Below are 27,986 nucleotides of genomic sequence, written 5' to 3' on the forward strand. Positions count from 1 at the left end.
TTCTATTCTCTAGTGCTCTTTTCTTGTATCCCACTAATACTAAGTACCAGATAAACAGAACACTGCAGGTGCTTGGGAGCAGGCTGAGAGAATGTCCACTACACAGCTTTGTGTTTCTTAGTGCTTTTTTATTGTATTTCATTTGCATATATAAAAACAGAAAGTGAATATATACATACAGGATTCTAAAACCTTCCTAAAATGGATTGTTATCATTGGCCAGTTACCATCTTTATTTTAAAAGTCTTAATTGTTAAATATGTCTAAAGTGCATTTTTTTTGTGGCTAATCAATAGCAGCATTTTTGTTTTTTTTTTATAAAACCTTAGAAAATATTCAGAACAGTTGAAAAAGTCACAAAAAATACAATATGATCTAGATACATTCTTCTGCAGGATGACTGTGACACCGTGCATGGCATAGCTTTGGAGAAATCACCAACACAAACAAAAGTATTCTTCTGTTACCAGAGCTGTCAGGTCAAGGCTTCTTGCGCCTAAAACACAAAAGCAGCATTTAATATTAAATTCTGCACTTAGCGACATAGTCTTTGGGAACATTGAGAAAATTCCTTTTATCAGAAGAAATTCAAGTCCTTGGAGCAAGCAAGCAACTTAGAGAACAGAACAGGAGGTAGCTCCCCTGTTCTTAACCTACAACAGTCATCTTCCAAATTGTCAAAGGAACTAACCCAAGTTAAAAATGTAGAGAGAGATGTATAAAGATTGGCTTTATGAAATATGGAAAAAATAGGCCAGCTCCCTCCCCATTGTGGACTTAACCAAAGAGCAAATGGTGTGTGTGCTTCCTTCAACACCAATTTTGGCATTCATCTTAACCTATCTATAGAGCATGTACCCCTATTCCAAAACCATGAGGTCTGTTAGGTAAGAGTGACACACAATGCTGTCATCCCCAGTGTCCGAGTCATCTTGCAGAAGTGCAAAGAAATCAGAGACCTCAGCTGAGAACAAAGCCTTGTCTAAGATTCCAAAGACAGCTAGTAGTCAACTTTTTTGTGCATTACATGTGTTGTCATTTTGATAAAGACACACCCCTCCAGGTGCTTTCAGTTCAGCCTCAAAAAGATTTAGAAGTGGCCAAGTATGAGCAAAAGCCATCAATCTGCTGACACCTCCTCCAGTAGAGCTACAGCACTCTGGAGAGCCGGCCATAAATTGTCAGCAGGGCCCAGGTAAAAGCTGGAGGAGCAGAGGTGATAGAAAGCCTGGGAGAGGGAGGACACAGTAGGGCTGGCTGTAGTGCTCACTTGGGTTGTGCATGGTGCTGATATCCGGGTCCCAGCTGAGATCCTGCTCTCATCTCAACAGCGACGGAACACTAGAGACAGATGACAGAAGAGGAAACGGTCAGCTTCCAACGGTCCAGAAGCACACATCCACATTTAGATGAAATTCTACTGCGATGAAATCCAACACTGCTCTAGGTCAGCGAAGACACCTAGATTAAACCACTAGTCACACACTTAGGATCCACTTCTGCGCAGGCAACAAAAGCAAGAAGGACCTGGGAGAGTACCCAGGTATCTTTTTAGATAAGGAAGGAGAGGAGTCCTGAAGAAGCTGGTTCTTTCCCTAGGAGTCTTTCCTCATTGGTAATAGTCACAGGGAGCACTGGGTGCTGCTGCGGATTTGTCCATCTGCTATGATTTTCGTTACTCTGGAGCAGCACACTCTTGACTCCCATATACATCAGCACACATACACACAGAGGACCTCTGGTAAAGACCAGATCTAAAGAAATGCAAGTGCCCCACCAGAACGTTAGTTATAGGCTTCCAGGCTGCACAGGCAATATGCGGTCCTGCCTCAGCAACTTCAGCGAACACTAAATTCTATAGTGTTACAGCTAATTTTAGCAAGCAAGTATTTAATTTCACCCCTACCCTTGTTTCTACATCGGTCCATTCAGACTCTGTACCATCTGGTTGGGCAGGTGCTATTGTAGACGATCTTCGCTTTCGACTACTGAAAAAGGGGAAACATGATGCAACAATCATTTTTGCATCTAAGAAGAATGGAAAACATTAGAGGGGGGAGAAACCAACTATACCCCTGGGAGAATTAATGATAAACCTCATAGGATATTCTGTTCCTAAGAACAAGAGGCTAAGAAACAGACTTTTAGAGATTTGTGACCAACACTCACCCAGTAGGCGACTCTTGCTTTAAAGTCTCAATATCAGTAAACTGAACAGATTGCCCTCCACCTCTGGTTTTATAAACATCACCCTAAATCCAAGAGAAAAGGTCACTGTTATACTTTGATAAATCCAAATGATAGGCAAGCATATCTGAAACTCACCCAGAAACCCAAAAGACCCTTGGGCTGCTGAATCTACTGATAAAACACTTCAGAAACTTCAGTTCACCTCTCACTAACAAGAGTCCAGTACAAGATAATCAGTAACATTCCTAGCTATGGGGAAAATAGTTTATTACACCTATAAATTTCAAAACTAAATTAACCTAGCAGAAATAGCTCCAGGGTGCTGTTGTCTGCCTGGTGGCAGTAGTCTTAATTGTAACTGTCCTCTCGACTTGAAATGACTCTCCACCCCACCCCCATCACTGTCATCCCCCCCCCCCCTTTCCCACTGGCCATAAGATCAAAAGTCTTCTATAGACAGGAAAGTCTCTTCTTCACAAGAAAGATTTTGGGTAGTTCACTGCTGAGTAACATTCCTAATCAAATTCTGTGTGTTATTTACTTTGAAACTCTTAACTGAGATCCTCCTGCAAGTGCTACCATGCCTGACCACAGGACAAGTTTTGTTTGTTGGGTTTTTCTTTGCTTGTTTATTTGTTTTTGGCGGGAGAGGAGAGTTGTCTGAATTGCCCCGGCTGTCCTGGAACACACTCTGTAGATCAAGCTGGCCTTGAACTCACTTAGAACCAATTACCTCTGCCTCCTAAGTACTGGGATTAAAGGCAAGTGCCACCACTGCCCAGCACAGGACAAGTTTTAAAGCAAACATTTTATCTTGACATAACGGCAGGTTTCCTTTCTGTTGCTGTCTGGTCCTTCAAGACAACTACGTGCTCCAGGATGGGCTCAAACTGGTGACCTCCCTACCATGGCCTCCCAAGTACCAGGGCTCCAACAAGTTGTCCATGTGGCTCTGGGTTTACTTTTGAAACTATGTTTTAGCTAAATATGATGTAACTAAAATACATCATAGATCTGGAGTACTAAGAACCCCAAGACTCTAGGCCTATTTAAGCAGATCCAGCCCCAGCAGATTCACAACCTCAGCATTACATTAATTTTCTACTAAAACAAAAGTTCCACCCAACACCCCATTTAAGTCCTAGATCTCATCAAAGGATAGCAGGGCAAATATTTCTCACTGGTAGTCTTTTGTGAAGACTTGTTTTTACCTTAATTACTTTAGTCTGAATCTCCCCATCGGAGGCTAGTTCCTGGTGGGTCAGCATGTACTTCTCACACTTAGCTAGTGCCTTTTCATTTGCAACAGACACTGTGATGGCGTTAGGGACATGTGGCTGCATGACTGTCTCAGTTTGCACATTAGAGGCAGGCTTATGATCTACCCATCTGCTCCCTGCAGAGCGGGACCTTCTGTGTCGTACAGGAATTGGTGTGTTCTGATCAGGTTGAAAGAGGAATTGAGAAACAAGCACAACCCAGGATTACTTTGAGGAACTGTTAGAAGTGCAGCAGTTTACATACAAATTCACAACAACAGAAATCAGACCTGTCCAAGCTAAGCATGTAAGGCATTTAATGTTCTCTTACCAAACTGAACCAACAGGCATCTTTAGACAACAGTGTATAGAGAGTATAGTCATATGGGAGCTTCCGTTTCAACAAAGGGTAAAAGACAGAATTGTGGTGACTCCAGATATTATTCATGGCAAGTTCAGGAGAAATAATCCATTTTGCATTCTTGATCAAAAACCAATTATTATGCCTGCTTTGTGAAGTAATACATAGATTAGCAGGTCTGTGTTGCAGGTTATCAGCAGGAGCAATAACACGTAAGTTGTGTCTAGCCATCTAATAGAAAACATTCCTCTATATACAGCCAGACCAAAAAAAACTGCAAGCTGTTGAAGTTCTCGCTTAGCAAAACCCTGAAGAACACAGGAATACAGAAATTCAAGTGCAGCACGCCTGAACAGTGCTAAGTACTTCTAGGCACTTGCAGTAAAGATTTTTATATCTCAAAACACAATTCCACAAAATATTCAACTATACCAACATTTTCTCCAAAAGTTTCAAGAATCAAAGACTATGCTATGAAATCAGCTTGTATCATAAAAATTAGTTGTTTTCCAGTCAAATGACATGTGTCCCAAGTTAAACAGCACATGCAACTTAAGAAAATGTATTTCATATACATGATATGGTAGCATAAGCAACTGTGAGCCACTCCTGTTCATAAAACTGAAAACAAATGAGAGTCCACAGTCAGAGCCCTTCCGACCCAGCCAAATGAGGATTGTGATTCAGTTGTTCAGTTACAGGAAACCAGCTCAGGGACAGCCCTAACGACAACTCTACAACAGTCACCACAACTTGCCAGGAAAGATACTAAGCTTCCATACAGGCAGAAGACCTTCACTCTGAAAATGGTCTGATGGTGAATAAGAAAACCTAGCTCTTAGGATCTAGCATTTGGCAGAAGAGCTTCTTTGAACACATTTACAGTATAAAACATTCAAATCAAACTTTGGAAAGGCGACAGAATGCAGAGAATCTGCTAGTAGTCATGACTTAAGTATTTTGAAATTCTTTCCTCACTAAAATGTGAAATTCAGTCTGCCTGATAATTTCTGATCAATGAACATGGATAGAGATACTAACCTCATGGAAACTTTTCTGCTGCACTTCTAAAGAGATTTGGATTTCAAGAAAGAAGTTAAAGTCTGTGTCTTAGTTTATTCCCCTGATCCCTTATTGCTAGCAGGTATAAACAGACCTCCCAGCGGGCTGGAGTCAGACACAGAAGAGGAGGATTTACTAGAGGTGATCACAAGACCATTCACCATGATTTGCACCCTAAAAGGCTCAAAGTAAAATCTGCAAAGCAGGAACTTGAGACTATAGAATTGTCTGTTGCCTTGTAAGAACCCAAGACTGGTCACCATCATGAGTAATCAGATTGCAGGGCTTTACCTACATTCTAAATCATGTGAGAGGATCTTTTTGGTTTGTGAGACAGGGTTTCTCTATGTAACAGCCCTGGCTGTCCTGGAACTCACTCTGTAGACCAGGCTGGCCTCGAACTCACAGAGATCTGCCTGCTTCTGCCTCCTGCGTGCTGGGATTAATGGTGTGCGCCACCACCACCCGGTATGTAAGAGGATCTTAAAGTATTAGAATAATAATTTTATGAGCACTTAAGATTTTATTGAATATCTAATTCATAGCATTTGTGTGATTATTCAAATTCAAAGGAAATTTTATCTAATAATGAAGAAAACATAAATTTGGTTTAATCACCCTTTAAGGCCTTGTAAAGCTTCAAGATTAAAACTTCAGGATGTGAAAGATGTCAGTTTCAAACAGTTCAGGTCACAAAAATCAAAAAGGAGGAAGGATATTGTTATATATAAAAGAGATGAAAGATTTGTGATCGCCACATGTAGTACATGCATCTGGACAGCAGCCTGGGTTGAAAGGAAAGGCCATCATGAGGGCAGATAGCAGAGAAGGGCTCTCCACACAGAAAATGCTGTCTTCAAAGTGGCAGAGACGGTGGCTACACAGGAAACTGTTTGAGTGTCACAGCATCTGTGACTTATTTTGGAGTGCCTCATGAAGAAGGACTTGCACAAAATAGCGACTCTGCTGATGGTGGAGGCAGGAGAGTATCCAACCTATTCATCAAACCAAAAACAAAAACAAAAAACTTTCTTCCTGCCCAAAAAGCATGAAAAAAATTTGGGGAAGAGGAATCAAACAGGGAAAAAAAAGTGTAGTTTTATACGTTCATATTTGGGTTGGGGATTATGGCTCAGTGATAGAGCCATTGCTTAGCATCTTAGCATGTTGAAACCTTAGGCTCTATCCCCAGCAAAAGTGGAAGCAGTGGGGAAGTAGGGGGAGAAAAAAATAAGAGAGTGAGGAATCAAGGAAGCAAGACACTCATGTTCCTAGATTCTTTGCAAAACCCCTTGTTCAGGTGAGCAGTCTCCACTAGGGGGCACCATTCTGGCTGACATTCAGAGCTCATAGGCACATGCTTCTGCTTTCTCACACGAAGAGCTCAGTCTTAATTTCAGGTGGCTCAGTCTTTAACAGAAAAGTCAGAGCTTCTCCATTTTGGAGCCTATCCAGCTTTCCGTCAAACTCTGAAACCAAGTTACAAAGAGCAAAGGCGATAAGTCTATCACTACAGTGCTTTAAAGAATGCTGGCACAAACCCTGCGGCAACGGTCCTCTTCTACGCCTATCTCACTGTTGAATGTAGGGACCATCTCCCTGCCTTCCGTCCAGTACATCCCTCGCCTTCTGTCTGACACGATACACGTTTTACTTTGTCCTGGCTCCTGCTGCCTATGCCTTGCAAGAGAGGTGACATTGACAGGTGTGCTGAACGGAGATAGTTTCTGCTCCCATTCCGAAATACAGGAAGCTACAGAAATGCTGCTGCAAGAGTTAGAGCGCCTGTGTAGCTGTGGCTGGCTCATGAGTTGCTGGCCGTTGGAAATCTGAGCAATATTGCTACTAGAAAGCTAGAAAAATTGGAGAAAAATTAATGAATAAGACTGAAAAACAGAGAGGAACAATATTACTTTTCTACAATTTCACTACATGAAGATTTAACATTGTAAGAAACTAAAGGCATTAAATTTTTGTGATATGCTTTTGTTGTTTTTGAGACAGGAACTCACTATGTAACCCTGGTTGGTCTGGAACTCTGTGTAGACCAAATTCACAGAGATCTGCCTGACTCAATCTCCCTCCCAAATGCTGGTATTAAAGGCATGTGCCACTATACCCTGCCCTTTTGTTTTAAAAGCAGAAGCTTAAAATATAACATGAAACAGAAACACTCCTCTAAATGGAAAAAAAAAAATTCTCTGGCACTAATCTACATACAGTGGCAAACACTTACAGGCACAGGCGAAGGAGAGACGGATCTTGGAAGGATCTTTTCTCGGTCCCGCTCCCGGGAAGGTCTCTCTGGCTTCTCAGGTTTAGGTTCAGTCACAATGGCCTTTAGCTGTTTGAGCTTTTCATCTTTGACCCAGAGTTTATTCTGCATCTCCAGCTGGGTGGCTGCCACCCGACGCTCCTACAAAGATCAATGGCAAATTATAGTCTGCTTTATCCCTCTACACAAGCACACCACACCACCAACTTTACTCCTGGAAAATGACAGTTCTGTACGTCTTCCGGAGATTAACAAATACCAAAGCTCTGCCACAGCACAGAAATGCACAGTATTTAACCTAAGAAGAACACTCACACATTCCTTCTGCCATTTCATCGATGTTTCTGTCACCATGCCTTGCAACCTGGCTTCTAATCTGCGCTTGTCAGAATACTGCCGCTGAAGCTTCTGGTTCTGGCTCTCGAGCTCCTGCTGCAGATTGCGCTTATCTTCTTCATAGATGGTGGTGGTTTTCTCCAAAACTTCAACCTGCGAAGGGGACCACTGTGCTTAGCATCTCACCTCACTAGACAATAAATAGTTCAATGGCTCACAAAAGCAAACTTGTGGAAACACAAACACACACACACAGAGACAGAGAGAGATCACTTTTGCCCTCACTATTTCACCTGAATCCTCATTTCTACTCCAGTTCAGAAAGAAGTTGCTCAAAAGTCCCTTGCAAGCCAGATGCCTACATCTCAAGCTAAGCTCCACTCCGAACAGTAGAAACTAACATCTCTTCCTCACTTCATGCCCTTCACAGGGACAGGCACACGAGCTGTTCTGAGAAGTAACGAATGGCCAGTATATAGGTGAAAATGTGACTACAAACCTTGTACTCCAAAGTTTTGTTTTTCTTCTCCAGTCGTTCTATTTCCGATTTCTGCCCTGAGATCAATTTTTCTTTTTCATTTAGTTTTTCCTGGATGTAGTTTTCTTTATTTAGAAGAGAACTGTCAAATTCTTTTAATAAGGCTTTGAAGTTCATACCTGAAACAAAGCATACAGATTGTGCTGTTTAGTGCAGATACAAAACAAAACCAACTTTCATCGGCAGATACTCGGTAGAATGTAGCACTCCAGCAAATCCCCCCATGGCAAATGTACATAAGAAAGGCTAAGAATGCAGCGACCTGTACGTGTCTGCTTTGTATATGCATGAGGCCCTGGGTTTGATACAAAATGTGAAAAAAGATTAAAAACAAGTTTGGAAAGAAGCCAGGAATTTGATTCTCAAATCTATTAAGAAAAGTTTATATAAATATTTTGTAACCTCCCCCTAACACTTAAAGTTTGCTTATAGATGCAAAAACAGTAATAATCCTGTGTTTGAGAATAGCTGAGCCTGGGCTGAAGACCCTGGCACCCTACTTAGTCACTCACAGAGACCGTCACTTCCATGGACCAGATTTGTTCAATTGCTCTACACATTTCCAAACATTATTCACTTTCCCCTATACCATTGAGGGACAAATATTACAGAATGTAAATAACCTGCAAACAGGGAAAAATATAAAATACCATTTTATGTCCATCACTATTAAAAATAAAATAGACGGAGAGACACCCACTTTTTCCTTATATTCTTTAAAAGTAAAATAGATCTGTTGAAAACAAAATCTTGCCATTCAAATTAAACACCTTGAGACCATTACAAAGTGAAGAAATAAGTCCTCCTTAAAGAGGTCTCACCAGATGGAGTCACTAAGACCTGTTTCTACCCCTGAAGTCACAGCAGCTAGAAGCAGCTCTGCCCTTACATTGTTTGTTAAGCTCCTCTGTCATTAGTTGACGTAGGTGATGTCGTTTCTCCAAAGCTTCAATCAGCTTTGGAAGGGTCTCCTCATCATTGATATCCAAAAGCTTGGACGGAGGCAGTGGTGGGAAGCTCTGCAGAATCACTTCAGTCACCAAAGGTTCTGTATTGAATTTAAAAATTATGAAAGCTTAAGTCTGATGCTGTGAGCAGAACCTCTGAACCAGTAACCACAGAATTTATTTTCCCCCCCTCAGCATACTCATTCGGTGCTAGAATTACAGGTATGCTTCACTAAGCCCTACTTTAAGCATAGAATTTCTCAAAAATAAGACAAAACAAACAACCAAGCAAATCTTATATTTTAGTTCAAAGTTTCTTTCATTTGGTTCTTGAGAAGGGTAAAGTTTACAGAAAAACAAGCAAATTAATAATAATATAACACAAAATCATACCATCTCCAACTGGGCCGCCCCGAGGTAGGTTTCTATATCGTCTCCCTGGTGTCAAGCCACATATCGCCTTGTCTACTGGTCTTGCTACTTCAACTTCTTGAGTTACTTCAGCAAATCTCATGACTTGCTAAAAATACAAAGCAGAGTCTGGAAAAAGTAAGCCTACCCAAGTCCTCCTTTATGGATGGCTAAATGGTTCGTTTGCATATCACTAACCCTGTGTCAATCTACAAAAAGTGCAGTTTGCCATCCCCCGACCCCCGCAGACAGGATTTCTCCATAGCTTTGAAGCCTGTCCTGGAACTCACTCAGTAGAACAGCCTCAAACTCAGAGATCTGCTTATCTCTGCCTCCTGAGTGCTGGGATTAAAGGCATGCACCACCACCACCCAGCCAATGTGCCATTCTTCAAGTAGCTGTTTTCCCTAGAGAAACCCAACTGTATAGGAGAAATACCCTTAAATTACCAAGCTTTCTTCATAGTCTTCAGCCTTTGGATTTACACACACAATCATCCGCACCTTCCCTTCCCCATCAAAGTAGTTCTTGAACAGATGAGTTAGCTTTGAATCTCGATATGGAACCATCTATAAAGACATTCGAAAGCTAAGAATATTAAACAAATAAAATGCACGATTAAACCACAAAGCAGTTGGCGAGGACTGCTGTGTACCTTGTTAGTTCCATATGTCTGGTTCTCTCTCAGGACTTCCATGCATGTTCTTAGCGTCATTAGTGACTGATTAATGTTACCTGAGAGGAAGTCAGATACAGAGGACATTTGAAAACAGTAATTATAATACATCCATTTGTCTATAACACAGCTTCATTTAGCTGCTGGGAAATTATATAGAGAGCTGTCCATGTGATGTCCCACCATACTTTCAACAGTATTAATCTTATTAGCTTCAATAACCATCTTTCAGCAACTCCATTAAAAAGACTCTCCAAATACAATATTACTCTTCTTAATAAAATAAATAAATCTTAATAAAGAGAATTTATTCTTTGATTCTGAGTGTTTTGCCTTCATATATGTAAATACTTCATGTACTTGGTGCTCACAAAGGCCAGAAGAGGGCATAAGATCCCCTGGAACCAGAGTTACATACAGTATTGTACTGTCATGTGGATATTAAAAAGTGAACCCAGGTCATCTAGAAGAGGAACAAGTACTTTTTAGCTTTCTGATTTTTTTTGAGACAAGGTTTCTCTGTGTCCTAGAACTTGCTTTGTATACCAGGCTGACCTCAAACTCACAGATATCCACCTGCCTCTGCCTCTGCCTCCCAGGTGCTGGGATTAGAGGTGTATGCCACCACACCTGTCCAACAGTGAAGCTCAACTGCTGATCCATCTCTCTAGCCTGGGAATACAACATGACACTTAATTTTCTGGTGGTGGAGAATGGCCTGCATAGGTTCATGTTTGACTGCTCTTGATCTCTAATTGGTGTAACTATTTGGGAAGGAATGGGAGGTGTGGCCTTGCTGGAAGTGTTTCACTAGGGGTGGCCTTAAGGTCTCAAAAGCATAAGCCATTCCCAGTGCCTCTCGTTCTACCTCATGGTCTGAGCCATCTGACCACAGCTGCTCCAGACCACACCTCCTGGTGCCTTTCTCCCGGCGTCATGGCCGTGGACTAACCCTCCAAACCTGTAAGCCAGCCCCCAACTAAGTGTTTCCTTCCATAAATTCCCTTGGTCGTGGTGTCTCTTCAGGTCAATAGAACAGTTAAGTTTTTTCCAAACCCTAAATTAGGCATGGATAGACAATCTCATTAATTTGGCTTGTTTCCTTTCTTTTTTTTAAGGGATGGTGATGCTGAAGACTGAACTCAGGTGGCTCATACATGGGAGGCCAGCCATATCCCAAGTAACCATTTCAGACTACAGTGGGAAAGGGACAGAAGTCCCTCCTGCACCTAGAAGTGACATGTTTCTAACAGTCAAATGTCTTAGGTGCCAACAAACTCTGTCCCTCTACATCTCAACAGGATTTCTTAGTCATCTTGCTTTTTGTCCCTGATGTATCTCATTTGGGTTTCTGAGCCAGGACAAGGCTAATATATTAATCACGCCTCTAAAAATTCAGGTCTCAATTGGACTTCCAAATGTTTAAGAACTGTTCATCTTGGAACATTGACTAAGACCTCTTAACTCCATCATGCCTATCAGATATATCATTTAGCTAGATATGATGATATACTCCTGTAATCCCAGCACTCAGAAGACTGAGGCAGGATAACCACAAGGGCCTGTAAGTGTTACCTTCTGACATTTATTGCACACTGAGGTACACACACATGCCAGAAAAATAAAAAAAAAAAAAACAATTTAAAGGCTAAGTTTAATAGTCAATGTTATTTCACGGATTAAGCAGAAACCATCCATTGATAAATACAAACTGTCATTCCAAGATGTTAAAGGTCACAGCCTTAAGTACAGCACTGCACTCACCAGCTTCACGTAATCTGTTCCCTTCTGCTTTAGTGCGGTTGGTTCTTTCACTTCCAGCAAGATCTACCAGAGACAACTGGCTTATGGTAATTTGTTCTTTTTCCTGCAAGGGATAAAGCCAACAATCTATACTGCACTACAGTGTTCTTTAAGATCCAGTTAACATGGTATTGAGTCGTACTGGACACTATGTGTGCACAATACAAACACCCAGAATGGCAGAGGATGCACAGGTGAATTTCATTTAATTAAATACATCTTTGTATCATTAAACAAATGATCCAAGAGTAACACACCTAAAATAATATTTTACAACAAATCCCTGAGTCTGGGGTCAGCTTTGTCTGTATAGAGAGACAAGAAAATAAAAGAGGCCATGGTTTTAAAAACTAGCAAGGAGAAGTATGGGGAAGGCTTGGGGAGAGAAAAGGGAAGAGAGACACGATATAATTACAATTATAATGTCAGAAATAAAAGAGAAAACAAACAAATGTTCAGAGTCATCCCAGGCTCAGGAAACCCTGTTCCTAAAATGATGCAACACATCCACACAAAGAGTCTGAAAGCTTTGCAGAGCCTCTTCACTACACAGCAAACTGCACGTGCAACACATGCTATGTGTGGATCTAGGATCCACTAGGATCTATGTCATGGTTATACAGGGATTAACTCTAGAGCAACCTGCATCACCAAGGCAGCCCCTAATTTAGGCCATCTTCCAAAACCTTAGGGCTGAAATAAAGACAAGATTCACATACAAACATACCTGTAAGACATTATCTCCATCAGCATCAAGGGGAGCCTGGACGAGCTTAATGCTGAACACACTATGTGACCGGCTGGATTCTCTATTCAAATGGGTGTTTGCAATACGTCTTTTTTTCTGACCTATGATGACAGAGAAATCAGGGATTATACCTGAACTCGGCCATTTATTAAACCTGCTTTCCAATTAATCCAAAGGGACTGCTGTTCAATTACAGCAAGAAATCTGAGATTAAGACCATCAGTTCACATTTTTCAAATTCTAGTTGTTTCTAACCTCTCCAAAAAACCTCAAAAGCCTCTTCCGTAGATTTCACTTCCACTTCTGTGCATCCTGCAACATACATATTGTGGTTCTTATCTTCTCGGAGTATTTTAGACTGTGGGAGTCTGTGGGGGAGAAATAAATGGTTAGTTTCGTAAATGAGGTACAACTGTCTTCCTGACTAAGGTTAAAGTGCCAAGCAACACAGTATCTCCCCTTTCACCTTACCACCACTGACAGAACCCAAGCCTCATGCATGCTAGCCAAGGGCTCCACCACTGAGCACATCCCCAGCTTTTCTTAAATTTATTGCTTGGTTCTAAAAGTTGGAAAGTCCATGAGTGCAGTGCTGACACCCGGTGAGGGCCTTCTTGTGGTGTTATGATAGAGGTACCACATGGTGAGACAGAACAGTATGCTCCCATGACATCCTTTCTTTAGTGGACAGAAATTTACACAAGATCCCCAAAGAAATGGTAAACTTAAAAAACAAAACATGATTATACAGTCAAGATTAGTTGTAAAGCAGAAACCAATGCTGTTTTTAAAGTTTGCTCTAAGCCACTCTAAAAAGCACATGAAACAACAGACAGTTAAGACTACAACAGTACTCTGGCATAGCACTATCGTATACAGCACAGGTTACACATCACAATCTAGCACTTCCCTCATTTAAAAGATCAGCATATTCAACTGGTTCTGACCTATAAAGCAATGCAGAAAACGAGTTCAGAAGAGACTTAGTATATATATGCCCAGAGTGGTCATCCCTGAAAAGTGGCTTGGTAAGTTTTAGTTTGCAGTTGGTTAAGGTTAGGTAAGGGTGCTTGCATGTTCTGTTTTAGTTAATTTTTTAAATAATGCTTCCATTTTATATGTATGGGTGTTTTGCTTGTATATAAATATGTGCGTCACATGTGTGCCTAGCACCCACAGAAACTAGAATAGGGCAGTGGATCTCCTGAAACTGAAGTTACAGACAGTTGTGAGCCACTAGGTGGTTGCTGAGAATCAAACACAGGCTCTCTGGAAGAGCAGCCAGTGCTCTTAACCACTGAGTCATCTCTCCAGACCCATGTTGTAATTTTATTTATCTGGAATTGAATGTGTGGAGGTCAGAGGACAACAAGTCAGTTCTTTCCTTCTGCCATGTGGGCTCCAGGGATGGAACTCAGGTTGTCAGACTTGGCAGCAAGCACCTTTACCTGCTAAGCCATCTCAGCCCATTTTGTGAAAGGTAAGGATGAAGACATTTACCAGCTACCATCACTGATAACAAGGGAAGATTTTCTAAAAGAAAGGAGGGTTAGAGGTAGCAGCCTGCCCACTGCTAAGGAAAAGCAAACTACTTACAAACATGCCAAATATGCCCCCCACTAGTGTTAACTACACCCTTCTTAAGAAGGGCCAGTGTCAGCACATACACAGACTCTGCGTTCCTCATAGGTGTACTGCAGCCGTTCCACCTAGCGAAGGAATAAGGCAGACATTACTGTTCCAGAGCAGTCATCCTGCGGCAGCATTTCAGTCAGACTAGTGACAGAGATTTTAAAACCCTCTACTTGCAAGACTCCTTCACTGTTAAAAACTAATAAAAATTAACCCTTCAGAAAAGGAGAGCTAACACTATCCTCACGTTAAATCCACAATCAGCACAAAACAGGCTCCCTCCTAAGTGCGCGCGATAGATACTCTAGGAAGGCACTCTGCTTCCTTTGCATGACTAAAACCAGACAGTACCCCTTGAAACAATATCAGCTGGAACAAGCCAACAAACTACAAACAAGAGAGACATAAAAATAACTAGTAGTGTTGGGCATAGTGTGGCATGCCCTTAATCTCAGCACTTGGGAGCAGAGCCAGGTGGATCTCTGTGAGTTCCAGACCAGCTTGGTCGACATAGTGTGAGACTTAATAGAAAGAAGGAAGGAAGGAAGGAAGGAAGGAAGGAAGGAAGGAAGGAAGGAAGGAAGGAAGGAAGGAAGGAAGGAAGGAAAGAGAGAGAGAGAGAGAGAGAGAGAGAGAGAGAGAGAAAGAAAGCTAGCTAGCTGCCAGGTAGTGCTGAAACACACCTCTAATCCCAGCACTCAGGAGGCAGAGCCAGGTAGATCTCTGCGAGTTTCAGGACAGCCAGGGCTACAGAGAAACCCTGTCTTGAAAAAGCAAAAGAGTTAATTGGTAGCAATAAATAAACAGAAGTTTAGGCAAAACAGGTAGACAAAACTGGAACTGCAAAAAGGACAGTTTAAAATGCACATGAAAATATTTGCTCAAGTGGGAAAGTAATTAACATAAAAGGCATTGCCTCTAAGACAATACTCTTGCTCCTCTCTGTAACTCAACCCAGGTACTTCTTTCTCTTAATTCCAACAGTCCAAAGACCGACAGGTAACTCCAAAAAGGAGCCCCTTTGTACAGTTTGCATTGGAAGCTGGGTTTGGTGGTGCACACTACTACCCCAGCACTGAGAGGCTGATGAAGGATCACATGCAATTGGAGGCCAGCCTGTGTAATGCAGTAACTGCCTCAAAAACAAAACAGTTCTCATCTAAAGAATGGCTGAGTAAAGCAAAAGACTTAAGACCTTAAGATTTCATTTACCTACCAACTTTATAGTTACTGTACAAAATCATTAGTAATTCCTTTACTGAAATGAAATTCAGTAAGAATCATAGTATGGCCTCAATCAGAGTCATGAACTTTTCATATTAGTGAACACACTGATGTAAGTGGACATAGTTCTGTTCACAGTTTAATGGTTTTCTAAATCTAGCTATTTCCACTCGTGTTCCTCTACACATACACACAAATGTTAAGACAAAGGTCTTCCTATTATTTATGTTTTAATTGGCTTCGATGAACATAGTATGCAAGACCAGCCTTCAGCTAAAGAACAAAACCAACCACTCAAGAACAGACACAAGATTTGTAAATCTACTCTGGCACAAAGAGGCACTTTTGTAAAGCTACAAGGTAACTGGTCTTCAGATTCTCTAAGACAAGACCCACAGATATCTGAGGAGTAGAATTTTACCTCTCAGAATGACAAGGCAATGTGGCTTTACACTAATCTGCAATAGATGAAATAAGAATCCCTTGTACAGACAAGGACCCACTCTACAGAGAACACCAAGACACAGGCAGCCAAAGAGGCTGCAAAACCTCCAGCTCTGTCAGGGTGTTGAAAGATTCCCCCAATACTGTCTATAAAATCGAGATTTGTTTCAAACCCAAGGCTAAGTTTTCAAAAGCAATTTCCAAGCTGGATCTTCAGGTCACTATGCTTTAACCTGCTGCATTCCTAATACAGTTACAATCCAGTTAAGATAAAAGTATCCACTGGGCGTGACTAAAAACAAATGCTAAGCATTATCCCCACTTATACCCGAAGAAACCAGGGATTGCCAGACTATCTTTATTACTTACTTGGGCTTTATGGGATCAAGCTGCACCTCTTCCAATAGATCATATATGTAATTGTTATAGATTTCAATGTAAGAGACAAAAACACCATAGACACTGTCTTCGTCAATTTCTTCTGCTTTGCAGAATTCTTGTACATTTATCATATCTGCAAACTCTGGATCTGCTTGCCGCCTAAAACAAGAAACAGATCCCTCAAAGTCAGATTTTACCCACTGTGAGTTAGTATAAAAAGTAGATACCTGTGTCGGCTGGTTTTATGTCGGCTTGACAAGCTGGATGGAGTCTGTGGGAAAGGGGGCTTTCAACTGAGAAGACACCTTGCATGAGGCTGGCCAAAAGGCAAGTCTATCTAGCATTTTCTTGATTAATGATGTGGGCGGGCCCAGCCCTCTGTAGGTAGTACCAACCCTGGGCAGGAGCTAGTTCCAGGACAGGAACCAAAAATAAAAAATAAGAAAAAGAAAGTAAACAAGCCATGGGAAGTAAACTAGTTTACAGCATTCTTCCATGATGACTTCTGTGCCAGCTTCTGCTTCAGTTCCTGTCCCGACTTCCCTCAGTAGAGACTGTTACTTGGAAGTAAAAGATGCAATAAACCCTTTCCTCCACAGCTTCGCTTATGGTATTTTATCACAGCAATAGAAACCTAACTGAATTGCTGGGCGTGGTATACGCCTTTGAGCTTAGCCTGGTTTACACAAAGTTTGTTCCAGACCAGCCAAGGAAATCCTGTCTCAAAAAAGAAAGAAAAAAAAAATGATACCACAGTGAAAAAAAAAAAAACTACTCAAACGTTCTGCCACTTAAAACTGAAATCGTAAAGCAACTTTATTCAGATTCAAGGTGGGTCAAGGACAGCCAAGCCCTGAGATTTATAGCCGTGGCACCGCACTCACCTTCCCCATCTCACAGAAGGAAGTATCCTCTGGAAATCAGACAAAATACCAGAGCAGTTAAAAACACACCTGACCTCGCAAGTCAACTGTAAAACTAACTTCTCTAATTTGTATTCACCTTCCCCAGATCTACAGAAACTGCAGGACAGAATTCCTCGCACTCTGAGTCAGTCCAACACGAAATTACTCACTTGTTAGAGGGGGTCTTTGGAACGGGCATAGCTTCTCTTTTCTGCCGCTCCAATAATGCATCAACCTCACACTGTATTTCCATGCTGTTCCTATCGTTAGACTTAAAAACCTAAAACAGGGCAGAAAAGACTTTTGAAGAGAATTATATTTAATTTAAGGAACAGCAACTTTTTTTTTGTTTTGTTTTCGAGACAGGGTTTCTCAGTAGCTTTTGGTTCCTGTCCTGGAAATAGCTGGAACTAGACCAGGCTGGCCTCGAACTCACAGATATCCGCCTGCCTCTGCCTCCCAAATGCTGGGATAAAAGGCGTGCGCCACCACCACCCGGCTTGAACAGCAACTTTTTTTCGAGACAGGGTTTCTCTGAGTAGCTTTGGAGCGTGTCCAGGAACAGGTTCTGTAAACCAGGCTGGCCTTGAACTGGCCTCGAACTCACAGAGACAGACCTGCCTCTGCCTCCGGAGTGCTGGGATTAAAGGCGTGTGCCACCACCACCAGCTATGATACAGCAACAGGTAAAAACAGAAAGCATTTGCCATTTAAACTTTGGGGGACAGGCAGAGTCGCTGGTCTGCAACTCTAGATTCTCTTCTACCGCTTAAGTATTGGCATCATAAGCATACCCACTATGCCCACCACATCCAAACATATGTAAGAATCAAAGCAGCTCCAGTGCTGAGGTTCTTCCTCGGTATCACTGTATCTATAGATGTCTTAGTCCTGTATCTACTGTGACAGTCACAACCCAAAGGAATTGTACTTACGTAACGTTTTGCTTGAAATGACCCTATGCTGTTAAAGATCATATTCAAACAACGAGGAAGCAGGCCTCCATACCCTGGAGACCCTGTCATTGTGTGCGTTTTTCCACTTCCTGTCACACCGTATGTAAACAAAAGACCTACAGTGTAGCAACAACAAGGAGTTACAGTCTTAAGTTCCACATAACATTTCATTGTATTTAAAACACTTAAATTAACCCCAAAACTAGGCATCACTCTAATGAGTTAAATCTGAATTCAATGTCAAACCAAATAAACAGTAAAAAGTTTTATTACAAGATTAAGCGGAAAAATCAACTAAACTCCAAGATCCATACCATTTTTGCCGTGAATGAGGTCATCTACCAAAGGACTAGCCACAACATCAAAGAGTTCCTTCTGAGTTGTATGAATGCCAAATACCCGCTTAAATGAATACTGTGTCTGTGGAGAGAAGAAAAAGAGTAAACATGGACTTCTACGAGACTAGAAATATATCTGTCCTATGCTTGAATGTTTCTGTTGTGAGCTTTCAAACCCAGACATGTAAAGAAAAATCAAGAATGATCTTTACGCTGGGAGCCCTCAGTAGTCATAACATACATAAGTCACAGCTGTCCTAACAAATACACCGAGCAGCATGAAGAAAGTCAAGTCCACTAATGCTGCATAGATCAAGTGAGCATTTACGCCTAGTGCTACAGAGGCTGAGGCAGAAGTTTGCCGCGAGTTGGGTGGCAGTCTGGGCTACACAGAATTATAGGACAGACTGGGCTATCGTGTGAGATCCTGTTAGCAAAGCAAAAACACAAGGTAATGACCTAATAATCTTAAATTTATGTTGGGCAGTGGTGGCATGCACCTTAATCTCAAGACTGGGGAGGCAGAGGCAGGCGGATCTCTGTGAGTTTGAGGCCAGCCTGGTCTACAGAGTGAGTTCCAGGACAGCCAGGGCTAAACAGAGAAACCCTGTATCCCCCACTCCAAATTAAATTTACTAAAAAAGTTAAGTGTTATGGTTTTCTATTTGTTGTTCTTTTCTTTTGAGTATGTTTGTATAAAAGAGTCTGTATGTACTAATGGTTGGCCTAGAACTTGTAATGTAGACCAGGCTGGCCTTCAATTTTCAATGATAGTAGCGGCTATCTATCACAAGCATGCATTACCACCTCTGCCTACTGCTTTCTACTTTTTTCTTTATGAAGGCATATTTAAAGTAGCAAGGGCCAACAAGATGGCTCAGCAGGTAAAAACACTTGCTATCAAGCCTGAGAACCTGAGTTCAATCCCTGAAACCCAAATAGTGAAAGGAGAAAACTGTCTCCTACAGGTCATCTTCTGACCTCACAAGTACAGGTACAACAGGTACAAAAGACAAGCAAAAGTAACAAATATAAAAAGACATTGTAAACAAGACAGCAAAATAACAAGATTACAGCATTTTAAAAACTAGAAGTGAGTTACAAACATAATTTTATCTGAATTCTTTTATAAAATAAATGCTATTTTGACAGCATGTTACACACATATGTACACACACACACACACGCACACATACACAACTTTAAGACAATCTCATGTAACCCAAAGTAGTCTCAAATTCACTACGCAACCAAGAATGAACTTGAATTTCCTCTTGCCTCTACCTCCAGAGTGCTGAAATTATATGCCACCATTACAGTGGGAGACTGGTTTCCATGGTGGATCTGGAACCAAAGTCCACTATTTAAATGGCATGGCACTTGCCATTTAATATACTTTAAACCATCCTAGGTTGCCATTATATTAATACAATGGTTATTCTTCTGTGTTACATAGAGAATGACAAAGAAATACCTGTCTGTACTCAGATTTTTTCCTGAAGGCATGGGGGTGCAGTAGGATCTCCCTCACATTTGCTAGGCAAGTAAGTACTCTACCAATGAGCTAAATCTACAGAGCATTTCTGAAGATTTTCAACCCCTAGTTAAACTCTTGGATGTGGGACTGTAGATGATGAAAGCAAAGACATAGATATATGTAGACTTATGCACACATATAAAAGATATGTCTATTCTTATTTTAAGTGTACAAGTGCTTGTCTTTATGTATGGATGTACTAATGTGTGTGCCTGGTGCCCATGAAGGCCAGATGAAGGCGTCTGATCCCATGAAGCCAGAGCTAAAGGAAGTGAGTCACCATATGGGTGCTGGGAACCAACCCAGGTCCTCTGAAAGAGTAGCAAGTGCTTTTAACAGAGGAGACATCGCTCCAGGCCCCAATCTACTATTTTATAAATGATAAATAAGACGAAATACCTACTTCAGGGGCTGGAAAGATAGCTCAGCAGTGTTTATAACTTCAATTCAATATGTGGGTCACAACTGTTTATTACTTCAATTCCAGGAGATCTGATGCCTTCCTCTGACATCCACAAACACCAGACCCATATGTGGTATACATGGAGGCGAAATACTCAAAAAACTAAAAATCTAGTCGTGCGGTGGTGGCACGCGCCTTTAATCCCAGCACACAGGAGGCAGAGACAAGCGGATCTCTGTGAGGTCAAGGCCAGCCTGGTCTACAGAATGAGTTCCAGGACTGGCCCCAAAGCTACAGAGAAATACTGTCTCAAAAAAAGAAGAAAAAAAAAAGAAAGAAAAGAGTTTAAAACATACTTCAGCTAGGCTAACTTTTACCTTTGTTAGGTTTTCATTCTCAATGTACTTCAGAACAAAGACTTGAATGGCAAGGATATGTAGGACGGTGCCAAGGAGAACAGATGCCCTCCTCTTCGTCAAGAACACCTCCTCCTTTGGCGTAATGAAAACAGATGCAAGAAGGTACTGCTCAAGCTCCTGAACAATGCTCTCTGAGTACTCAATTTCCACCAAACCTTGTGTTTGTATGAACTTTAAACTCATTTGTACAAACTTGATATTCAGTAAGTCAGTATTCAACTCCCATTATATCCTCAAAGACCTGCTCTGCTCCGACCTTCCTGACCATGCATTCTTGCTTAATCCAAACGTACTCTTTTGACAAACTGGACCGAAAGGCACATATCATCTGGCGCTTTCATGAAGAACAGGAAGAGAGACAGTGAACACAAGCATAGACATACATCTCAAGATGTTTCAGTTCAATAAGGGACCACATGGTGGTCCTCTAAGATTACAAAGGTGATAAGTTCCTAGTGTCTAAAGGAATAAAAGCTCACCATATTGCTCCAGGAGATGGTGACGCTAGTGTGAACAAGCCTGTCTGGATAGGTACAGATGCACTGTGGTACAACTGCCTACTGTATTCCACACAGCAGTCCTGTGTGCCACTGGAGTCTAAGAGCGCTACTCTGGATAGCCTCTGTGTCTATTATGGCAATCTAGCATTTGCAAGCACATTTGGTCACGTTCACAAAATGGTGAAACTGCCCAATGACCTCAGAAGACACCGTCATCTTTAAACAGAGCACAGCTATTAATAAATCAATATAGTGTTATAAAGCAGGCACACTGAATGAAGAACAAAGAGTGAAGTGCTATTTCTGTTGGAGTAGTCTGAACACCCTGAGGGAGTAAGATTTAAGCTAAAATTCAAGATGAGGAGGCATTCAGGTAACAAGGGAGAAGTCTAGGTTAAGCCAGAGTGGCTGGTAAGCATGATGCTGGCTTAAAGACGATCCCCAAAGACTAGGTGAGTACTGAAAGATAAGGATAGGGGCCAGGCAGCACTTGGGAGGCAGAGGCAGGCGGATCTCTGTGAGTTCGAGGCCAGCCTGGTCTACAGAGCTAGTTCCAGGACAGCTAAGGCTGTTACACATAGAAACCCGTCTCGAAAAATCAGGAAAAAAAAAAAAAAAGATAAGGGTGGGAAGATAAGCAGGAGGCTGGTTGAACAGAATTTTCCTTGAGAGATTTTGCACAGGGAAATGATGTCTTTCTTCTTTGCAAGATCATTCTGGCAGCTCTGTGGAAACCATTATGCAAGATCCTCTGTAAAAACAGGCAGCCAGACAGGCTTCAGGAAAGGCTCAAATCATGCTCAAAACACCTGAGAACTGGCTGTAACTAATTCTCGACATTAAGCAACATTCCCCTCCATCTTCCATTGCTCCCCCTCAGCCTGCAGTCAATGGGCACATCTCAATGCTCAGATTAGAAAGGAGTCATCAGTCAGGGGACTCAGATGCTGTTAGTGACATTTAGCACAAGCTAAAGTATTCACTACCCTGGATCAAGATAAAAACACTTCCCCACCACACACAGCTTGACTAGTAACCAACTCAGAATAAGCTAGTAGTGAAAAGAGACAGGAAAGATTATCTCAGGATCCACTCTGCAGAACTGACAGGCTATCTATCCATGACACAACATGAACAGATGCAAAAGGAAAGAAGCTTCCAGGTTTCTGGACTGGACAACTGGACAACAATGGCACCATCTTCTGGAAAGATTAAGAGGAAAACATTTAAAGGGTAGTGGGAACTCAAGAGCTCCTTTCAATATATAAAACTTGAGATGGGCCAGGCAGTGGTGGTGCAAGCCTTTTAATCCTTGCATTCAAGAGGCAAAGGCAGGCCGATCTCTGAATTTGAGGCCAGCCTGACCTATAGAGTGAGTTCCAGGACAGCCAGAGCTGCACAGAGAAACCCTGTCTCAAAAACCAAAAATTTCCACCAAAGGTAGAAAGTTGTCAGACATTCCAATTTAGAGTAAGAAAAAAAGATTTTTTTGCCTTGCCATATAAATTCCAGAGCACTTAAAACCATGGGAATGATATTATAGAAAACAGAGCCCCTGGGTCAAGCATAGTGACCCACACCTGTATTCCCAACACTCTGGAGGCTGAGGCAAGTTCTAGAACAGCCCAAGCTAATGTGGGAGGTCCTGTCTCAGAAAAAGGAAGATGGAAACAGAGGATGAGAGAGAAGAAAAACATAGGGACCCGGACACAGCCTACCTTAGGCTTCAGAGACTAGACAGGAGAAGTCAGCAAAGGGCGGCTAGTGGCAAAACAGGCAGGAGCTGGAGAGGGAGAAAGAGCTTCAGGAAGAACAAGCTGCTGAGAAACAATGAGGACGTAGGTGGTCTAAAGAATGGTATCTCTGCAGTAGTGTGCACAAGCCTGAATGGCAGCCCAGTGTGGTGGCTCAGGCCTGGAATCTCAGCGTACAGGAAAATGAGGCAGACAGAATGCCAATTTAAAGACAGTTTAAACATTAAAAGCCATCCCAGATTACACAGCAAGCTCTCGGACAGATGAGAGAGTAAGGCCTGTCCCAACAATAACAACGACGAGTAAGTGGCAGTTAGAAAGCAGAGAGTGGAACCAATCCTCTACTTTCTGCATTCTGACTTTCTGTTTTTATATGTCTACCAACTACTTGTCTACCAACTGTCAATTTAGGGTATAAAGTCCATAAAGGCATGGGCTTCCTTTAAACACTCACCAAGCATGCAGGAAGCCTTAAACCCATTTCCCAGCACTGCAAATAAACAAAATATTCTCCAGGTACTAAATACAAACACTCATGCTGTGAAGGCGGATGATCACCTCCAACCAGTTCAAGGTCAGACTAACCTATAGTGGGACTCCATTTCAAAAAGATGTGGCTAGCTAGTACTAGGCTAGCATGAACAAGGTCCTGAGTTCAATCCCTAACACCACAAAAATCAAATAACAGCAAAAACCCACTCAAGGCATGTAGTACACACCTCTAATTTCAGCACTAGAGAGACCAAAACAGGAGGATGAGAAGAAGTTTTGAGGCCAGCCTGGATGTGAGGGTCTGAATGAGAATGCTCCCCCCGCTCATCCCCACAAGCTCATGTATTAGAATGTTTGGGTCCCAGTTGGTGAGCTATTTAGGAAGGATTAGGAGGTGTGGCCTTGTTAGAGGAGGTGTGGAATAAGGTTTTTTAGGTTTCAAAAGTCCAAATAAGGCCCAGTATCCCTCTGCCTCATGGTTGTAGACCAGGATGTAAACTTTCAGCTACTAGTCCAGTGTCATGCCTGCCTGCCACCATGCTTGCTGCTGGTGATGCCACGGGCTGTAAGCAAGACCCCAATTAAATGCTTTCTTTTGTAAGTTGCCATGGTCGTGGTGTCTCTTTACTGCAATAAAAAAGTGACCAAGACATTAGACTACAAGGTAATATTATTGTCAGTAAAACAAAGCAAAACCACTCCCTAACAGACTGATCCAAAGGCACAATGCTACTGTGGATGTAGCTCAAGTGGCAGATATTGCCTAGCATGCACAAAGCCCTAGACCCAAGCCCCAGCAAAAGGGAAAACACAAAATGCCTATTATTAACTGTCATTCTCCTTGTGAAGTTATATATCCAGGATAAGAAATCCTCTGAAGCCGGGCGGTGGGAGCCTTTAGTCCAGCACTCAGGAGGCAGAGGCATACGAATCTCAGTGAACTGAGTCCAGCCTGGTCTATAGAGGAAGTTCTAGGACAGCCATAGTTACATAGTGAGACCCTGTCTCAAAAATACAAAAAGAGGGCTGGAGAGATGGCTCAGTGGTTAAGAGCATTGCCTGCTCTTCCAAAGGTCCTGAGTTCAATTCCCAGCAACCACATGGTGGCTCACAACCATCTGTAATGAAGTCTGGTGCCCTCTTCTGGCCTGAAGGCATACATGTAGACAGACTATTGTATACATAGTAAATAAATAAATATTTTAAAAAAAAAAATACAAAAAGAACAAACTCCTTTGGACACAATCCTTTATAATTCCAACATACCAAAAGTCTATTGGTATGTCCTAGAAATCAAAGATATTCTAGATAAGGTGGCTAAAGCGTCCCTTCCCACAAATGAGATCATGCAGGAATTTTTAAACTCAAAAAGGGCCAGTCATCAAGCAAAAACAACTCGGCTCCAGTAGGAACCTACCTCCTTATAGTCTCCATTTCTGTTGAGCCGGTAACCCTCAGGAGTATGTAGCTGCACAGTTGTACTATTGACCACTTCTACACAGCACTCTTGGTCAGGGAAACTCAGTGGGCGCACCCTACAGTATACCTGGAAAAAGAGAAACGTGTTTAAACAAGGTTGACTTTTTGCCTGGTTTTCCTGTTTGTGTTGTTTGTTGAGACAGGGTTCTCACTCTATAGCCTAAGCTGGCCTGGAACTCTCAGCAATCTGCCTGCCTGGGAGGGCCAGGTATGAACCACCTTGAATGTTCACCACTTACTTGATTTTCCATGAAAGCTTTCTGTTCATATATCTACAAATATCTGATCTCCCACACCAACATAAACATAAAATTATGAAAAACAAAATCTGCAGCTCAGAATGATCAAATGCAAAAATGTATTTAAGTCAAAATAAATTTGGGTTAAAATATTAAACTGTACGGTTTCTCTTCGCTGTTGTGCTCAAAAAATTGTACTAACATAAAAATCTCTCTAAATGCCTGAAAGGCGATTAAATTCTTCAGAACAGGACGTCATTTCCAACAGCCAGAGCGGGTGGGCGTGACAGCACACACCTATAATCACAGTAGGTGGAGGGTGGAGATCATTTCCGGGAAAACTGTCCAGCTGTACTCACAGTGAGCAGGTGGTGCAGCTCAGCACCAGAGACCCTCTGTAGTGGGGTGGCGGCATTCAGAGCCCAGCAGAGCAAGCAACCCTTCTCAGGACGAGGTATGAACTACACTGAGTTATGCTACACCAGTCTATGAAGAACTACACTAAGTTATTCTACACCAGTCTATGAACCTTGAGTGCAGGGTTCTCCTTAAGAACGTGTAGGTCCCACGTACAGAGGACCAAGAACTGAGAACAAAGTTCCCACCCAAGAGTAGAACCTGGTAGGAGTTTCTAACACTTAACTTTTCAGATTCTAATTAGAGATAGCAGATTTAGTGATTAGCAACTAAAGACTACCTTCTTCTGGGCTAATCCAAACAGAGAAAGCGAACTTCAAGGCTGAAGCCAGTTTTAGACAATTTAGTGGATCAATTTAACTGTGTGCTCTTTGACCCAACTGTCTATCACTTCTCCTTCCTCTTTCAAGCAAACAAGACAGAAACGGACTAAAGACAACACACACATATAAATCTTACCCCAACAGGATCTTTAAGGTTTGACTGAGATCCTTTTTTTATTACAGGTTTCCTCGGCATCTTAGCTTTCCTGGGCAAAAACAAACAAACAAAAAAAAAACATAAATTTCTGTCCAATACCAACACACAAGACTTCACAAATTCTAGCAATGGTAATCTAACTCATCAAAATTGGGACTGGGAAAATACACTTTTGATACCAGAAGTACCCAGGGGACTTTTGCTTGATTTCGGTTTTTTGTTTTTTGTTTTTTTTTTTTCCCCAATGCTGGAGCAAATTCAGAGATTTGCTCTTGTAGGGCATGTTCTCTACCAGTAAGATACATCCCCAGTCTGCTAATCTATCAGTTCTTTATTGAAAACTTAGTTTTTCTTAAGCAACAATTTTACAGTCACTACCAATTTGAGAAGTCAACATTTAACTTTATACAGGTGTACAAGCACAGTGCGTAATTACTCAATTATAAAATCGCACACGAATTCACTCTCTGACCAACTTGTATGCCTAAGAGCTATGGATGTTCTGTGGAGTGGGAGAGCCCAGCACACAGAATCAACTTAGTTGAATCCCAAATGATAGAAATAAATAAATAAATAATCTGTACTTTCAAGGAACAGTTGGTCACTGAATGACAAAAACTATTATCCTTGCTAGGGGTGGTGGCGCACGCCTTTAATCCTAGCACTCAGGAGACAGAGGCAGGCGGATCTCTGAGTTAGAGGCCAGCCTGGTCTACAAAGCGAGCTCCCGGACAGAGCTCTTTACACAGAGAAATCCTGTCTCGAAAAAACGAAAACCTATTATCCTTTAGCTCATACCCCAAATACTGTCCCAAACAGAAAAAAAAAAATTTTTTTATTTACTTCAACATTCTCTATCATATGGCTTCTCCTTTCTCATTTATGGGCTACAGGAATATTTAACACTAAAATTAATGGTTGGTTTGGACTGTAGATTATTAAAATATTTTTCTCAGTACAGTCACACATAAAATAGAAGTAAACCAGAGTTGGGCGATACACTGGGGTAGGTGTCCTTAAACAAATACGAAGACTTTGACGTTTTCTCATTTAAACAAGTTCCGTTTTTGAAAAAGGCTAGCTCCGAGGAAACGAAGTCTAAAGCCAACGCTCCCTCGCGGTGCAAGTGCGACCAGGATGTGGCCCGCCCGAAGAGTCTAGGAATTGTTGAGGAATGTGGGCGTGGGGGACAGAGCAGGCGAGTGGGATAGCTTGGGGACAAAGATAGCGCAAAGGGACCTGGCCTCCAGGCTAGGACCAGGGAAGGGATGCCCACGGAGCTCAAGCCCGCAAAGTGCCAGCACACATCCCCGCTGCGCGTGCACTCCGGATCCTAACACCCACCACCTGCAAAGCAGTCGGCTTTGCTGAGGAAGCTGAGGAAGACTGGGCAACCCAAAGGATGCCAACCCGGTCACCCCGAACTCGGAGCTAACCTTCGCGGGTGGCGTGGGCAAACCAGGGTCGGCGGGCACCGGAGCGCCGTGGGTCTGGGCTCAGCTCCCGGACAACCCCCCGGTCGCAGCGTGATGAGGGCGGCGACCCCCGCCCCGTCACCTCACCAGTCCCCTCCTTGACCTGGTACTCACGCTGGCTTCATGACCACAGGCTCCGTGCTATCCAAACACGCACGTAGGACGTCGGGCTCAGGCCGGAGCAGAGCTGGCGGGAAAAGAAGACTGCAGACAGCGGCCGCGGGGACCCGGACTCAGTCTGTGGAGAGCCCGGCGGCGACGCCTAAGTGTGCGACCGCCCGGCGCATTTCAAACAGGCCAATCAG

The 27,986-nt window shown here is 42.3% G+C and overlaps 1 protein-coding gene across 12 annotated transcripts; it reads right to left on the bottom strand.

Moving 5' to 3' along the window:
- Positions 1-107: 107 nt before the first annotated feature.
- On the bottom strand, positions 108-27,954 carry Kif23 (kinesin family member 23). 12 transcript variants are annotated; one of them, XM_050151949.1, is made up of 24 exons: positions 27,796-27,954; positions 26,186-26,255; positions 25,009-25,137; positions 18,463-18,568; positions 18,128-18,264; positions 17,363-17,472; positions 16,276-16,446; positions 14,274-14,315; positions 12,862-12,974; positions 12,586-12,707; positions 11,820-11,922; positions 10,035-10,114; positions 9,829-9,948; positions 9,362-9,488; positions 8,911-9,069; positions 7,983-8,140; positions 7,463-7,636; positions 7,109-7,288; positions 6,414-6,725; positions 3,402-3,629; positions 2,170-2,252; positions 1,907-1,985; positions 1,271-1,341; positions 108-496 (listed from the first exon to the last, which is right to left on the bottom strand). In XM_050151949.1, the coding sequence occupies exons 1-24, from the start codon at positions 27,804-27,806 to the stop codon at positions 481-483; spliced, it is 2,901 nt and encodes a 966-aa protein (XP_050007906.1). In that variant the 5' UTR covers positions 27,807-27,954; the 3' UTR covers positions 108-480. The 12 variants fall into 12 exon arrangements, with proteins under 12 accessions (XP_050007906.1, XP_050007905.1, XP_050007908.1 ...); XM_050151948.1 differs by having other exon boundaries at positions 1,907-1,988; XM_050151951.1 differs by having other exon boundaries at positions 1,907-1,988; positions 27,785-27,928.
- Positions 27,955-27,986: the final 32 nt, after the last annotated feature.

The sequence above is a fragment of the Alexandromys fortis genome, unplaced genomic scaffold (genome assembly GCF_014885135.2).
Source record: "Alexandromys fortis isolate MF-2015 unplaced genomic scaffold, M_Fortis_MF-2015_v1.1 scaffold_70, whole genome shotgun sequence".
Lineage (NCBI taxonomy): Eukaryota > Metazoa > Chordata > Mammalia > Rodentia > Cricetidae > Alexandromys > Alexandromys fortis.

What these genes read in the sequence shown, in the direction of transcription:
- Kif23 (XM_050151948.1), bottom strand. An exon ending in ATGAGGAACGCAGAGTCTGT is followed by an intron (nt 12,975 to 14,273) that starts GTATGTGCTGAC and finishes TCTCCCCCACAG; the next exon opens with ACTCCCACAGTCTAAAATAC. An exon ending in GGACCGATGTAGAAACAAGG is followed by an intron (nt 1,342 to 1,906) that starts GTAGGGGTGAAA and finishes ATCTGTCTCTAG; the next exon opens with TGTTCCGTCGCTGTTGAGAT.